General features: G+C 46.1%; 1 protein-coding gene across 1 annotated transcript in view; it reads left to right on the top strand.

Annotated features, from left to right (window-relative positions):
- The first annotated feature begins 837 nt into the window (after positions 1–837).
- Positions 838–15,841, top strand: part of LOC104362320 (schwannomin-interacting protein 1) — a 208,984-nt gene continuing 193,980 nt past the window's right edge. The window contains exon 1 of the mRNA XM_042793719.1: positions 838–855. Coding sequence (XP_042649653.1) covers positions 853–855 — 3 coding nt within the window. The 5' untranslated portion in view covers positions 838–852. The remainder of the gene's footprint in view (positions 856–15,841) is intronic.

The following is a 15,841-nucleotide window of genomic DNA, read 5'->3' on the forward strand; positions in this document are numbered from 1 at the left end:
AGCTTTTTATTTCCCCGGCAAAGAATTTATGCACATTGTTCAGAAGACAAAGGCCAGATCAGTAGATTGGGTATGATGGTGGTATTTGAGATCATAGATTGACTTTGGGTGCTTATTTTAATTTTTTTTTTTTTTTTTTTTTTGATGTTGTAACAGAAATGCTGTTTGTCTGCAATGCTGGTGCAGAGAGGGGGTCGTGGCTGTATCTGCACCCGCTCCCTTCTCCCGAGGATAAAGCACAACACGACTAATAAAAAGCTGCATCACCCGCTTTTCAGCGCTCCAGCACACACCTTCTCAAAAGGTCTGTGGAGTTTGGTAATTTATCGCCCGTTGTTCCTCTGCTGTGGCAGAATGGACAAACTGGTGCTCAGCCCCCGAGCGATGGGGATTTGGGCACGGGTCAGGGGTGGCAGCGGGCACCCAACAGCGGCCACTTCCCAAACTGTCACCCCAAAACCCCCTCCCTGCGCCGGAGGGGAGACGGTGCTCGGGGTGAGGAGCTGCCGTAGCTGTCCTGGCACAGCTCGCTGTGCACAGGGCACACGTGCTTTCTGCCAGCCCTTCGGATTGAATTCCTCCACGGCAGCGGGGCTGCGCTGCCAGCATTTCAAATTGAGAATTTTGTTCCGCGCGCGTGCATTTTTAACAGGGCGTCGGGTTCGCTTTTGGGGGGTCAAAATGGCTTTTCCTACCCAATGTTTCAGCGCTGTGGTTGGCTCAAGCTGGCCCCGGGAGCCCCGACCAGCGTTTGCAGTTACAGCGTCCTCAGCTGACAGCAGGAGGCTGTTTGCATGTTTTGCTCTCGTTCCTTGCATCTTCGTGTCTGGAAAGCAGATCGTTTTCTGAGAGATGGTAAGTGGCACTAAGGGAAGAATAAGGAGACTGGGGGCAGGTCGATTCTGTTTGCAGGAAAAAAGTTAATAAATGATGTGACAGGATGGAGGAGTGTGAACATAAGTCTCTTTTGATCTTCACCGCTGGCTTACAGATCATGTGAATTTAAACAAATTTGATTGTACCTCAATCTATTAGTGATACATGCTGTTGTTAGAGGTCTTTTGCATGTCTGTTTATAAAGCCCTACTTAACATACAACAGCAAAACTGTCATCAGTCAGCCAGAGATTTACTGTTCAAACCACAGTTCATCACGTATCTTATTTCTTCCTAGACACTTCTAGGTTTGTATATGAATCTTTATCATTCACTAATGAGAGTTGTGGGGATTTGGAAAAAGTGATGTCTAGTTCACCGTGGCATTGATGAAATGTCAGTAGCGGTAAGTACAGCACTTGCTTTGCAGTGGAGGAGAGGTCATTCCCTTAACGAGTTAAGATCCAGAGGTAATACAGAAGCTATCACAATTTTCTTTGATACATGAATCAACTTGTTACTTAACATCGCTTCTGGACATTATCATCCATGGTGATTTGTGTTCGGAAACATTCACGAGCATTTCAGTGCAACCCAGTCCCCAACTATGTCTTTCTACGGAACAAAGTGTCTATTTTTAAATATAGTCTTCCATTTTAATTCTATCAATATTTGGTGTAACTATACATTGCCCCTTATTTGGTAAATAATCTTCAGTCTGTTGTCTATGGTACTCAAACCATGTAGTAAATTTTGAAAACAATTAAGTATTGTCATAACTGCTAGACAATGTTGGTCTTCTGTGCTCGATTTTGGAGAGATTTTGTCGCATGGTCCGTGGCTCTCGTCCAAACCCTTACAACAGATGATTTCATATATAATTTTGTGAGGGATTGTTCAACAATACGAGCACAGCAGGCTAGTCTGGTGGTGAAATGATAAAACAGCCCTTCAGAATGAAAATAATAATTAAAAAAAAATAAATCCAGGACTCTATAAAGAAGTGGTTGTAGAGAGAAAGGGCAGATTCTTCACTGTAAATATTGGAGCTGGTAGAAAGTCAAGAACGTAGAGAATAATAATGCCAACTGTTAATTTTAAACAGGGCTTTAACTACTTGGCACTCGGTGCTGGTTGCTGCTCAGAGCCCAGGGGTGTGGAGGCTGACGGAGACGCTGAGGAGCGTGGCTGGGAGCAGGTCCCTGCCAGGCCAGGGGGCCAAGCTGGACAGCCCTGGAGGTTCCCGTCTGCTCAGAAATTAATTTTTGGGGTGGTCGCAGGGGAGTGTGAAGTCAAAAGTTAGCATTTTTGAACAAACATGGAAGTCTGTGGCTTTAGCTTTAGTTAGGCTTTAGGGATATGTTTTATTCAAACTGCTCCTGAGCAGAGAATTTGCTCAATAAAAGGACCAAAATTCTGATTAGGATCAGCCCGAAGAAAGCTCGGCTGTGGATCCACATCCACGTTAATAGCATCAGCCTCACCTCTAGTGAGTTGGGATGTGTTTCCTCGCGGTTTGGCAGCTGAGCTGGCTGCACAGTCCGTACCGTGCCGCGACAACCCGCGATGTCTGCAGCAGAGCCGCGCTTGCATTTTGGACTGCCGCCGTTTGTTTTGCCAATCGACGGGGTTAACACAAAGGACACGGACACCAAGCTAAAGAAATAGGCTTATTTTACTTTAGTAGAAGTAGAAATTTTACTATAGTAGAAATAGCAGAAAGAATAAGCAAGGTAATGCACCTAGACATTACTATTTAAAGCTAGCTATAGTGATTAAGAAAGATCCATCACCAATTGCCCTCCTACTTTACCATCATCCAGACCCGTGCACCAGCTGGGGAGCCCCGTCCCAGCGAAGGGTCGCAGAGCCTTTCCCGGCAATTGGGAAGTCCCACGCAGGGCGTCCGCTCGTAGGTGGGGTCTGCGTCTGTGCTGTGAGAGGGCCCAGCTTTTATACAGTTTAACAAACAAGTCTAAACAAAACGCACAGGAGATATCTGGTAGATTGACGTGCCTCACTCAGGCATGTCTGGATCTGGCCAGGATCCGGGCATGTCTGAGGAGTTTCTGTTTTTCTTTACATTTGGGATTTATAGTTACATCCTATTGTTTACTTATAGTTCCCAAGGATTGTTCCCAGGGTTACATTTTCATGCTGATAAGATACTGGTTGCTTCAGTCTGCTGATAAGATGCTGATTGCTGGTCGGGGAATTCACTCAGAAGTCAACTTTGGTTTGAGGCCTATTGTTTGGGCCCCTTTTTGTTTCACCGTTAAGCGCAGATAGAGGTTTATTGCCACTTAAAATAGCAATAGGATGAATTAAGCGTTTACCTGGGAGTTCACTGTTACGTGCTACCGTGGATGGAGAAGGGTCTTGGTGCAGTGCAGCAGCGGGACTGCACGACAGCCCTCGTCCCAGGACGTTTCGTGGTATGTTGTGAGGCACAACCCAACGCCCGTCCTCCTCGCTGTGTGACTTACCGAAATTCAGTTGGCAAAGGGAGCGAAGGCATCATTTCAGTTCAGGTGGACGGGGAGGACAATGAGAGAGGCTGGATCTGGACTCAGGTTCCTTTGTTGGGCGTGTTATTAATTTCCTACATTCAGTGCTGCGGCTTGCCCTGCTCCGCTCTGCCCGTCACACCGAAGAGCGAACGCTGAGCGCGATTCTCCGCCTGCCTGGCGCCGGGCAGACGCGGGCGGCGAAGGCACCGTGTCTCAGCCTTTGGGGGGGTCGAGGGCAGCAGCAATCCTCGCCCGGGGACTTGCTCGCTCCGGGAGCCTTGTCACAGTCACCGGTGGGTGCTGTCTGCGGGGGGGGTGATAGGTCTTAATAAAACGCGGTGGGTTTCGGCAGCGCCGCATCGGACCGTGCAGGAGTGCCTGGGTTTTGCAGCCCCGCTGCTCTGCTTGGTGGAAGCTGCTTAGTGGCGGGTTGCAACTTGGGATCTGAATTTTAGCTCAAGAAATCCAAAGAGGCTCAGGGGGGATGTCCTAAGGTGAGATTATTACATGTCGTTGAACATTGAGCAAGACTTGAGTTGGAAAAGATGTTACCACAGCTCCAAAAATGGCTTATCAGTATTTTTCTAAATTAGAGCGGGAATTGCGGATTTTCCCCAGGTGACATTTAATTTACATAAAAAATAATAAATTCAACATTTACTCATCTATTATTTGGCAAAACACGGTGCAATGCGTTGCTCACGTTTGGCTTTGCTCTGACTGTAAAACGAACTTTCTGCCAGTGCAGTATGACCACGTTCAGGAGCGGTCGGAAACCTTCTGGCCCCATGTGGGGCTGCAGCCCTGGGGCAGGAGACTTTGCTTGGAAGGAGAATTCAGAATGAGGCGTTTGTGGCTAAAAGACTGAGCCCCTGTACGGAGGTGCTGTGTTTTTTATAGGGTTATATGCAAATCAGAATACCCTATTTTCACCCAGCTGAAATGATGATTTTTTTTTTTAGCCCATCACGTGGTATATAGTAACAGATTGCCTCTAGGAAAAACTCTCAGTGTTGTGATGTGAAAGCGGTCTCCCGCATTAATCCAGACTGATCTATATGGATTAATGTATTGATTTTAGCCTTAGATAACGGGAGAGTTTCTTGCAGGGGTGATGGGTATGAAGAGACGTGCAGAAGCTGGTGATGCAAAGGTCTTTGTTCAGTTTGCTAAAACTCATTATGGTCTTTCTTGCATAATCTGGTATTATGCAATTTCATTAAAAAGAAAAGTTGAGTATATCTAAGGGTGGTTCCTATAATTACCGAATTTCTTTGAAAACTCAGTTAAGAAGCCATCTGGCCTAGGGATTTTATTGACCTGTCGCTGGCTAATTATGTCGAAAATTCAATCTTTTATGATTATCATTAGTAACTGCCCAGTGCTTTGAAAAAACCTTTTTGTCTCCAAGTGTTGTCATCTTTAAATTTCAGAAAGTAATGAGGGGAATGTTTTTATAGCATTAGAGGAAATGTTCTCTTAAGAGTGAAATCCAATATATTATAAAGATAATTGAAATGCACGGTGGTCAGGAAATGCGAAAGCTTGTTTTTAGAGCCCTAATTCAGAAAACACACGCCAAGGCTTGAATATGCATGTCCTTTCTCATAAAATTATCTTGAGACCACGGGATTCGGGGTCGGTACTTTCTGTGCTCCGACAGACTACGTCCTGTGTCCTTCCATGTGCTTCGCCTCTTGGCGTCTCTTCTTCACACAGAGCATCTCCAAGGTTATGCGGGCGTCTGAAGGCTAGAAATGAAGCCAAATCTGTAGACTGGTGTTTTGGGGGAAGAATACTGTTTTGTCTTGGTTTTGTTTCACGTCTGCGTGCTCCCGGTGCTTCCCCGTAGCTACCAAGCCCGCGGCCCCCACTGCGTGAGCATTGGAAGATCAGCTTGAAGAAGGCTTGCTTGGGAATAATGAATCTACATGTGAACTATGAATGGAAATTCACGGTATTCTGAATTTTAGGTGCTGGCTGGGAGATGCCCAGCCTGCCTGCTCTGCTGGAGCAACAGCCAGGGATGCTGGAGGGATGTGCCACCACCCTTCTCCCGCTCCCTGGCCTGGGTGGTGTCTGTGGGAGCTTCAAACACCCCTTTGGGTTGTAGCCTAAACGTGTATCAAATCCTGCCCAAGGGTGGGTGAAACCCCACTCGTGTCCTGGAACTGGAGAACCCAGGCGTGAATCTGCGTGGTGCCTATCCCATGGCATCCCATCTGGGCGGTGTTGTGGGGTCAGTTCGGAGGATTTTGGCTGAGTCCCCATCAGTCACGAGGAGATGACATTTCCCTGCTGGGACACCCTCTGGAAAGCTCCACCCCCCCACCTCCTCTGGCTCTGATGATTTTTCCATCCTGCCCTTGCGTCCCACAAAGAGTTCCTCCATCATCTTGCTATTAATTATGGATAGTATGCCAATGTTCTTGAGTGTAAACTAATTAAAATAAATTGCATTCAGGTGGGCATTAGGGCATATTGCTGTCTTTCCCCTGAAACATCTCGCAGCGCTTGCCAGCGGGCGACAGCCCCTTCCTCCCCGGGGATTTTCTCTGCCTGTCTTGCATGAAGAGCTTCCAGTGGCACCGTTTTAAATGGGATATTTCCACTATTGGTTATTTCTCTCACTGCTGCCATCACTTTGGAGGCGTATTGACACGAGGCAGCTGATCACCATCGCTGCAGACCCTGGGACCAGCTGGGTGACAGGGGAGGCTTTTACATCGGGCCCCCCACAAGCAGGTGGATTGTGGCAAGTTCTCCATCCCACTTATTCTTATTAGGACAGACATTTCTTCTGTATAAGTAATAATTTATCAAAGGAGGGTACTCTGCTAGTCTAGTATCATTTGATGAACCCGTGTTGCCTTATATCCCATTTTCCAGCCGTTCTTGCCTTTACAAAGTTCTTTTGAAGTCTAACGTATGTTTGAGGTCAGACTAACAGGTCCCAGTCTCTTTCCCTTCATGGCTGAGATATAAATGATGCATTTGGAATCCTTTAAGGAAGTATGTAAAACCTCCGTTTACGAGATGACAGTATGAGGTGCTGAGTTCTTGGTTTGTTTTAAGATATATTGGATTAAAAAAGTGTTTACCTATTAATGACTTCTTATCCACTGGAGTCCTTTAATATGAATTGCTATTACCAAAGAAGTACTATTTTATCTGGGTTTACAGTTAGCCTTCCTCCATTGGCTCCTTAGTGCAGCTAATTTAGCAAAATAGCATTTAAATGAGTCCCTGATGAGAGACCCAGAGTTCACATTTTTCTTTTAATAGACATGTTAGTCTTCCTGCATGCTAAAATTCCATAAATGGCTCTTTACTCTTCACATGCAAGACAGCTATTATATATCAGCCAGTGCATTATATTCCCGGCCTCACCGTGGGGAATTACCAAGTAGTCATGGTGCTTCTTTGAGCTGAAAGACAGGCTTTTAAAATTGGATAATTTATATTTATATAGTGGTTGGTGTCCTTTATCAGAGAAGTCATGTAAAAAAGCTTATTTCAACAAAGTTAATTTCAAAAAATAAATTAATTCAATAAAAATAAGATTATGTTTTTATTCAGGCTGAAGCCTTTGAAAGTTAAATTGTTTTAATTTTGGGCTTGCTGTTGGCAGCCTGTTACACAGTCCTGTGAAAATCCCGCAGCTGATGTGTGAAATACGTTAGCTGGCAAAAATATTGGGATGATCCAGGGATTCTCTCCTCCTCGACCTCAGTTGGACTTCTACAAAAGTCCCTTTCTGGCTAAAGATGAAAAAACATGTGAGCACAGTGGGTAAATATGTCCCTTCTCTTTAGGCAGGGTACCTGTAGGTAGAAAAGCCTGCTAGAATAAAAGGAATGAAGCCACACAGTCCTCTGTAGGGTTTTGCACCGTTTCATGTGGAAGAGGAGCATCTGATCTGCAGGCACGTTGGTCTGCGGCAGCTCTGGTGCCGCTTTAGTAGCAAAAGTTGGAAGTCCAATTAAAATATTCCTCTTATTCCTGCCTGACCAGGGGGAGCCTGCAGCTGCTCTTTGGTGCTGGGAGGAAATAACCTTGCTTTTCTTTAATGGGTTCCTACCCACGGCAGTTTAAGCTGGATTCTGTGCTTGGCAGGGTGCAATATTTTCTGTGAGTTTTGTGCAATGATCACAGTGTGAACCCAAGGTCGGTTCCTGAACCAGACCCACGTGTGCTGCAAGAAGTAGCCTTTACTGCAATAGTCTTAGTTCTCTGTTCTTAGGAGGAGCAAGAACAACATGTTTCGGTCCTAATTACTCAGGTGCAGGCCCTGTGTTGCCTGCAGCTGTCTATAGAATTGAGCAGAGGAATTCGCCTTTTATATGTGAAGAAAAAAAATAGTAGGGCGGTTGCCATCCTGTTTGCAACAGAAGAAGAGCTTTGCATCCGCACAGGACTTACTTTTTTCAGCTGGTCCTTGGCAGAGACAAAATGATCTAAAAGTGGCAGGTTTTTTTTTTTTTTTCTATCTGAAGTGGCTTACATTGAATTTAGTTATTAAAAAAAAAAAATACAAATTCATGTTAATGAAACGTCATTTTTCTTACTTGTGACTACAACATCTGTGCTATTGATTTTGCAAACCTGTTTGCAAAGTTCTCATCTAGGGCAAGGCTCTCTCTATTTTCTAACATTTGCAACTTTAGGGCTTTTCCTTGCCCCAGAAGCTGTGCTTCTGCTGCACACGAGAAACGTTGCCGGGGGAGGATGGACAGGAGGTGCTGGTAAATAACGGTGATGCGGGATGCCTGGGGCTGGGCAGGAGACAATCCTTTGTCCCTTCCCCACACCACGGACGTGCTTCCCACAAAATCCGAGCCTTGAAATGGGAGTCTCACATCAACCCATCAGCTGTGGGAAGCGGCGCTTGAGTCCTTCATTACTTGAAAAATGCATGTGAAGGCAAAGTGTGGGTACAAGCAGTGCTTTTCTGTTTAAATTAATTTGATTCGTAACCCGAGTGGCATGTTTCACGTCGATCGGCAGTGTCGGGTCCCCCTGTACCTCAGTGTCACCTCAGCAGTCTCCCAAGGAGAAAATGCTTAAATTGTCCCTGTAACCTCAAAACCTCTCAAGCAGTCGGGAGAGCTGCAGCAAATGTTTTGGCTGCCATTCCTTGCCTAGAAAAAAGGGAGGTGTGGATCAAGGGAAATATTTTATGAATTCCTATGAATTTTGATTAAATGCTTTGGTTGGGAAAAATTCCACACAACAAGTTTCATGTCGATATTTCAAACCAAAACATGGATTTATTTTATTTTTTCCTGTTCCTAAGTGTTGTGTTTCTAGTGTAACCGTTCTCTACATTAAGTGCTGGTGTTGATCTCGGAGTTCTGGTGAACCTTCTTCTTGTGATGTCTATCTAAAAAAAAAGAAAATACGTCAGCGTCCTGCTGCCAAGGGGGACTTTGCTGGCGCTGCCTTTCCTGCCCGATGGATTTCTGTGACAGCCTCCGGTGACCCTTTTATGGTTTAGTTACGTGTTTCCACCAGGAGAATTTGTTGGCAAAGCTGGTTGCCGGCCGCTGTGTCGATGCCGAGACCTTCGCTGCACCGCGAAGCTGACGTCGCTTCCCGGAGCCCCGTTTGCAGGGTACAAGCTCTTCCATTTGGCCTGTAAATCTCCCCCGCTCCTTATTTCGGGGGGGTTCCTGTGTGTCTCGGGTACCACGCGGGGAGCGGAGCTCCCTGCCGTGGTGTGCCTTTTGGAGCAGGCTCCCCGCCGATGCCAGCCGGGCTCCCGCAGCAGCGCGTCAGTCAGGTCCAGGCGCAATTAGTGATAATCCAAGGGTTTACTTTGTTTAGACTGATGCAATCTTTTAAATTTTATAAATCAGAAGAGACCATTTATCTTATTCCCCAGGCACCACTAATGACTAATTAAAACCCATAATTAACTGGAGCAAAACCATGAGAAATTGCAAGGCAGCAGAAACGCAGCTCCCAGCCACCTGGAAGAGCATCTCCCCCCGCACTTGCACCCTGGGGGTTGGCCTGAGAAGGGGGCTGACATAGGCAATGTAATGGATTTTTTTTTTTTTTTTTACTGTTTGCTCTTCAACATAAAGGTTTGGTATATAAATAAGATGATTAATTTATCTAAGTGAATTTTGGGCTCAAAATTCAGAAAGGATGACGGACGTCAGTTGGTATTACTAAAACAATAGAGCCAACGAGCAGCCCTGCCCTAAACAGCAATGGATACCTACACATGTATACAGCGATGTATATACTCAGTTACTCAAGGGATTTGTCTCTCAACAGCAGCCCAAACCCCGAAACCTTTTATTAATGCAACACTAGCATTTACCTCCACATAAGGCATCATTTTCCCTTGCAAAGCTTTGGTGTTTCAGCTGGCTGTAATCCCGGCACTCTGGAAGGTACAGGCTGGAAAGGGCATTTTAAAGAACTTAAATCGTGCCGGTAGGAAACAGGATGGTATTTTGAAGTTTTTCCATTCACTCCTGCTTCAGACTGACAGATGGGATGTCTGGATTTGATCTAAGCTCTATGGGAGTCAGCCGGGATTGTGCTTTAAACGAGCAAGGGCATCTCGCCGAGTAGCCTATGGAAAGACAAATGTTATACTTTCCAAGTGCTTCCACTTGTCCTGCACAGTGCAAGGACATTCAAAATAAACATTTTTGAGATAAATGAGTTTCTAAAATATATCATTCACTCAAAGTACCGTTGTTCATTGCTCTGGGAAGCCTCCTGAATGAAAAAAATAAGCACTGTGAAGCTTTAAATAGAGCAGGATTCACAGTAAAAAACAGAAAGGGGAAGTATGGCTGAAATAGGTCTTGGGCAGGCTAGTTCATTACAAATGACAGCTAATAAAAGGGATAGGAAGGACAACACCGAGTTTAAAGAGAAATTAATGTGAATCTGCACTATTTGTGCTGCTTTTCTGAGGCAGGCTGGGCTTTGCACCATGCAGCTCTGCTTTGGGATTGGAAGGGCGTTTTGTGCTGCAGATTTGTTGGTTTTAGAATGGAGATGTTGAAAATGTACCATTATTTCAAAAAAATGTGGAGACTGTAGTTGGACCAATAAATATATAACAGACTGAACCAGGAACAGTATCGGGGGAAATGACTTCTAAATTAGCTGCGGTATTAGAAGAATAATTAAGCAGTATTTACTTACAATTATATCCAATAACTTTTTTATGCTGTGATTAATTGAATTCTATGATTTCCTCATAGTCTCTGCATATATTAAACATGGAAATTAATTTTCTCAAACAACTCATTAAGGTCTTGAAATGCTGTGGATTCCGCTTTAATCAGTTATTTTTACTTTGCATTGTAAATCTTTACATACGCATCAATCAGTCTGAGTTCCCAAACAGAACCAGTGGGGAGCTGCAAATTATGGCCGAAGCCACTTACCTCTGCTTTTATAGAGTAAATTTTAGCTCTCTGTCTTTTGAGAAAATAAAACTAGTTCCCACTTAAGCCATTTTTATTTATTTATATATATTTTTTTTAACATTGGGTTCTAGTAATCTACCAGATAGGACTGAAGGGGGGAATTTCACACCAACAAAATGCAGGCACTGAAGTTACCTGCTGATGTAGATGGGAGCATGCAAAATCATCTCCTGGTGCTTTCGTGCTGAAATCCAGCATTTGTCAGGCATATCTATGTGGAACGTTTTTATTTTAAAATAATTCTTTAATTATAAAATCTTACTCAAATACACAAATGCTTCTATCTCACGCGTGAAATAGTAGGTGAAGTCTCGCTTTTCATCCAGACGAGGAAATCTGAAGCAAAATCTGAGGTCTGAAAGTGGTGAGTCCTGGGGGAGTTGGAATCGGGGCTCGGCAGCCTCAGCCCGTCACATCCTATTGGAAAAGGTGCGTTTTTGTGTGTATCGCTTGGCCCCCTCAATCCCCTTCCCCTGGCAAAATGGGAGATGACACCGGCATCTTCATGGATGCTCGGGAACTGCGTTTTCCAGGCTTAAAATGAAACCAGCAGTTTTGAAAGGAGTTAGAGATTCATACAGATACCCCCGTGTGAGAACGCTGCAATGAGCTGCATCCAGGATTCACTTTCTGTTGGATAAACATCTCTGGAAGCAACTGAGCGCGGGTGGGATGAGACAACTTCTGCTCAGTCCAATATTTGAATTAGGCAGTTCGATAATTGAATTCTTAAATATATTAAAGTCTGTTTCTTGAAATTTGGCGAAGGCTGTTAGAGCTGTCCAGGAGCTTTTGTTTGGCTGTGGTATCTAAGAGTTGAAATCCCAAACAGATACAGTACTAAGAGATTGCTGAAAATTTCCAGCAAGTGTTTCCACACTAATTAGCTCCCCAGAGGTATGAGATTTGAGCAGAGGGAGCCAGCTTTGCTCTTCTTTTCCATTGGCATTCAGGGAGTGTAGAGCTTAAAATCTCAAGCCATAGCTGATCGCCATAAATGATTAATATGCTATTTATAGGATACAATTCCTTCCGTATAAAATAGGCGTGGTTTAGTCAGTCTTTCAAGACTCCTAAAACCAGATTACACTGAAAGACTGCTTGTTAGGTCTGGCGCTAGTCAAAAGCCTAAACCGATTCAACATGTAGCCTTACACTGTTGTGAAGATGAACTGACACAGCATATATGACACATGTCCTGTCTGATGATGTCAAGGACAGACTTTACAAATCCCTTTTCCTTGATAGGTGACAGACTGCCCCGGCTGTGGCTCAGGAGGGGTTTTGCCTGTACCACAGCTATGCCCTCAAGAAGAGGCGTGAGATATTTCTGGCTCTTGCCCTGAGAGCTGGGGATGCCGAGGAGCATCTTGCCCCAACTGGACCACCCTACTCCAGCCCTGCCTGGGCAGTGAGGTCCAAAGCACCACAGCTCGTAAAACACAGCAGAAATACAGTTAACTTCAGCAGATGGGAGCAGCTTCTTCAGAAAAAGTTGGTTAAACCATACTGTCTCTCTTTAAATTATATCTGCATACATGCATGGCTGGATATATATTTAGTACTAGCTCTGTAGACCACATTGCATATCTCTTATCCGACTAATTAGTTGGGTGAGAAAAATACTCCTTTAGCTTTACTGACTTAATTCCTGGGCTTAAGGCTATTTACAAGAGGGTTCACAGGCAGTTTTGGGTGAGGCACAGGAACGCAGGGGCTCCTGGGTTTTGGCTGACTAGCTGTCTTAAAATCTGCTAGTTGGGCAGAGAGCCCTCGTTATTTAAAGAAGCAAATAGGAATTAAGCAGATTGGATACGAGCAACTTGCACAGACCCTCGTTTTCACAGCTATAGCTGTTTGCATCCTTCCTGCTCCACCAGGCACCAAGCGGGAACCAGCTCTTCTTCCTTTCCATCTGCTGTCCCAACGCCATCCATCAAGCTCTTGCCGTGGTCGTGCTGCTGGTCCACCAGCTCCTGGGAAAGTGGGGAAGGGCAAGCGCGGCTCCCGGGGAGAGCAGAGAGGGTTTTCCTGTGTGGAGGGATGAGGAAGAGGGCCTGAAGCAGAAGAGACCAAATAACTTCACAGAGAACTGGGGTTTGGAGGCGTGAAGGAGCACCGAGGGTTGGTTTTCTTCTCTTGGCATCAAACTTGGGAATGAACCGAGGAATGTACTGCCCAGCGTGAGAGCTGTCAATCTTGCCAGCTTTATTTTGTGCTCAGAACTCAGGGTTTCTGGCTGAGAGCAGACTCACGTGTGTCTGTCCTGGGTTGAGTGAGTGGTGGAGTTCTTTGGTGGCAGGGGAGGGGGCTATCGGGGCGGCCCCCTGTGAGAAGCTTCTCGAAGCTCCCCCAGCTCCAAGCCAGCTCCACTTCTGTTTGGGAAATTGAGCCAATCGGCTGCACCTCTGCGATAACGTATTTAAGAAGGGACGTGGTGACGTGCAGTCGGACTGGTGAGGAGGAGTTGCGGCAGCTGCATGAACACCAAGGTCAGTGGAGGAATGGAGGAAGAAAGGAGGGGGGAGGTGTGCCGGAGCAGAGACCCCCCTGTATCCTGTGGTGAGACGGCAGGGCGGCCCCCCCCTGCCACCCATGAAGATCTACGGTGGAGCAGACACTGATTTATGTCCTGTGGCTTCTTCTTGCCTGATCAAGGTTCTGTGCCCGAAGAAGGCCGGGGTCTCATGGGAAAAGGCAGCCCCGCTGCTGTAATTCAGCGCTTGGAGGATTGCAGCATGCGGGGGAGTCCCACGCCGGAGCAGCTCAGGAAGGGCTGCAGCCGTGGGAGGGAATCCAGTCGGAGGAAGTTGGTGACCCATGACGGAGCAGTGTGGGGAACGCTGCGGCCCATGGGAGGGACTCATGTCAGAGAAGGTTTGTGGAGGACTGTCTCCTGTGAGAGGGGGACCACGATGGAGCAGGAGGAACAAGTTCTGGACACTCCCCTCACCAAAGATAAGAGAAGTGGCAGCGCTGACTGCACCCCCCATTCCCTGCCCCTGTGCCACTGGGGGAGGAGGTAGAGATATCGGGAGCAGAGCTGAGCCCGGGAAGAAGGGAGGGGTGGGGGGAAGGTGTTCTCAAGATGTGGCAATGCTTCTCACTGTCCTACTCTGTTATGTGTTGTTAGTGTCTGTAATAAATGTATGTTGTTTTTTTTTTCTTCCCCTAACGAGTCTGCCTTTTGCTCGTGATCATAAAAGGGGGATTTTCCCCCATCCCAGTCCTATCTCGGACCCCAAGCCTGGCTCTCTGTCCCTTCTCATTGCCGGAGGGGAAGGGAGAGAGAGGTGCTGCATTGTGGTTGGCTGCCAACCAGGCCCAAACCACGACAGTGCCTTTTTGTGGGGCATGGTGGGAGGCGATTGTGCAGCCTGCTGGGGAGGGTTTCGTGGTGCCTTGCTGTGGCTCGCAAACTTTCTTGAAAAAGGCTTAGAGATGTAATGGTTGAGACGGATTTTCTCTTTTATTTATTTATTTTGACGCGGGGTATAATGTGGCAAGCTTAACTCTTGCAAGGCATCATCTGGACAATGTCTTACCACCGTGGTGAGCGCAGGACAGTGAAAATCCATCAAGTTTCTCGGAAGGTCTGTTCATTCCCCCTTTAAACAATCAAAGAAAGAATCCTCTTCTTTGCCGTGGCTGTCAAACAGGAGTGCTCGGGCTTCACTTACAGGAATAGGTGAATATTTCTTTCCTAAGTCACACAGGTGACTGCAAAATCAAAAATGCTCTTAAAAACTCGGTTTGCTGTCGATGGAAAGGAGAACTGTCGCTGCCCTGCATGGACAGTGGTCACCTTGCCTGCCAGGGGCTCAGAGTGTGAAAGTCCCTGGGACCCCCAGGCAGGGCCGGAGGGAGGGCACGGGGAGGGGAGGCAGCTCGTTCTGCATCTGATTGAGCTGGTGTGTTCATAGAAAATAGATCCTCCTTGCCAGATCTATAATTAGCTGACTTTGAATTGTATTAAACCGCAGTTAATTTTAATTTCTGATAAAGATTGGATAATAAAAATCAGATCTTTTTCTAATGGTGCATTATTATCTTACAGATAGAGTAATTCAGCTCATTAATTATTCCAAGATACCCAGGGCTTCCTTTCTTTATGAAGAAAATCCACATTTCTTTTCTTCCATTGTCTTGTCTAGTCCAGATTAGTAAAAGTTGCCACCATAGGTCTTGTATAACTGTGTTTTGTTGCAAAGTCTGATTTGGGATCCCTCTCTCAGAGGTGGCAGCAGCCTGGGGCCGTGGGATGTGCAAGGTCTGCCAGGAGGGTTTGGATGCTGCGACTGGGTCACGACAGCCCACCCCGGGGACAGGGAGGACCCACCAGCCTCGGGCAGGTGCCAACGCACCCAGTTCAGGTCCTATGTCTGGAGGAAGAAGCAACGAGCCTCGTCAGCTGCCTAAAAAAATTTGGGGCTGATGCCCACGCAGCAACTCGCTTCCATGACGAGCCCCCCGGTTTCATCACGGCGAGGCCAGGGGAAGGTCCTTTTCCCCTCTCTGCACATGGATTTGCGCACGAGATGGCTCCTCCGTGGTGGGCAGATGGCTGCAAGATTGATGTTTGCTTTGCTATTCCTTTCTTCTTCTGAATTGTTTTTATTTTAGTATGTGAAAAATTGATTATGAAGAAAACCCGGTTAAACCCAAATCCTTCTAACAGAGCATATAAAACTGAGCTGACCGTAGTGCGGTGGGCATGGGGGTAATCACGGGTGGGCCCGGGCAGCTGCACCTCTGCCAGAGACCTTGTGTCCTCTCTTTTTTACGCAGGCAAATGATAGAAATGAGATCTGGGATCTTGACAAAACGCTTGGCTCAAAGAGCAGCTTTCTGGTGATCTTTTTATTTGTGGGAAAATTAAATTTTTCTCTAACCAGTATTCTCCAGATTAGATACGCACCTTTTTATCGACATAACTCAGTGTTTATACAGAAGATGAGCATGCCTGGAAATCAAAATGTACACCAAAGACTGAATT

Source organism: Tyto alba, unplaced genomic scaffold, assembly GCF_018691265.1.
Source record: "Tyto alba isolate M040663 unplaced genomic scaffold, T.alba_DEE_v4.0 Super-Scaffold_10, whole genome shotgun sequence".
NCBI lineage: Eukaryota > Metazoa > Chordata > Aves > Strigiformes > Tytonidae > Tyto > Tyto alba.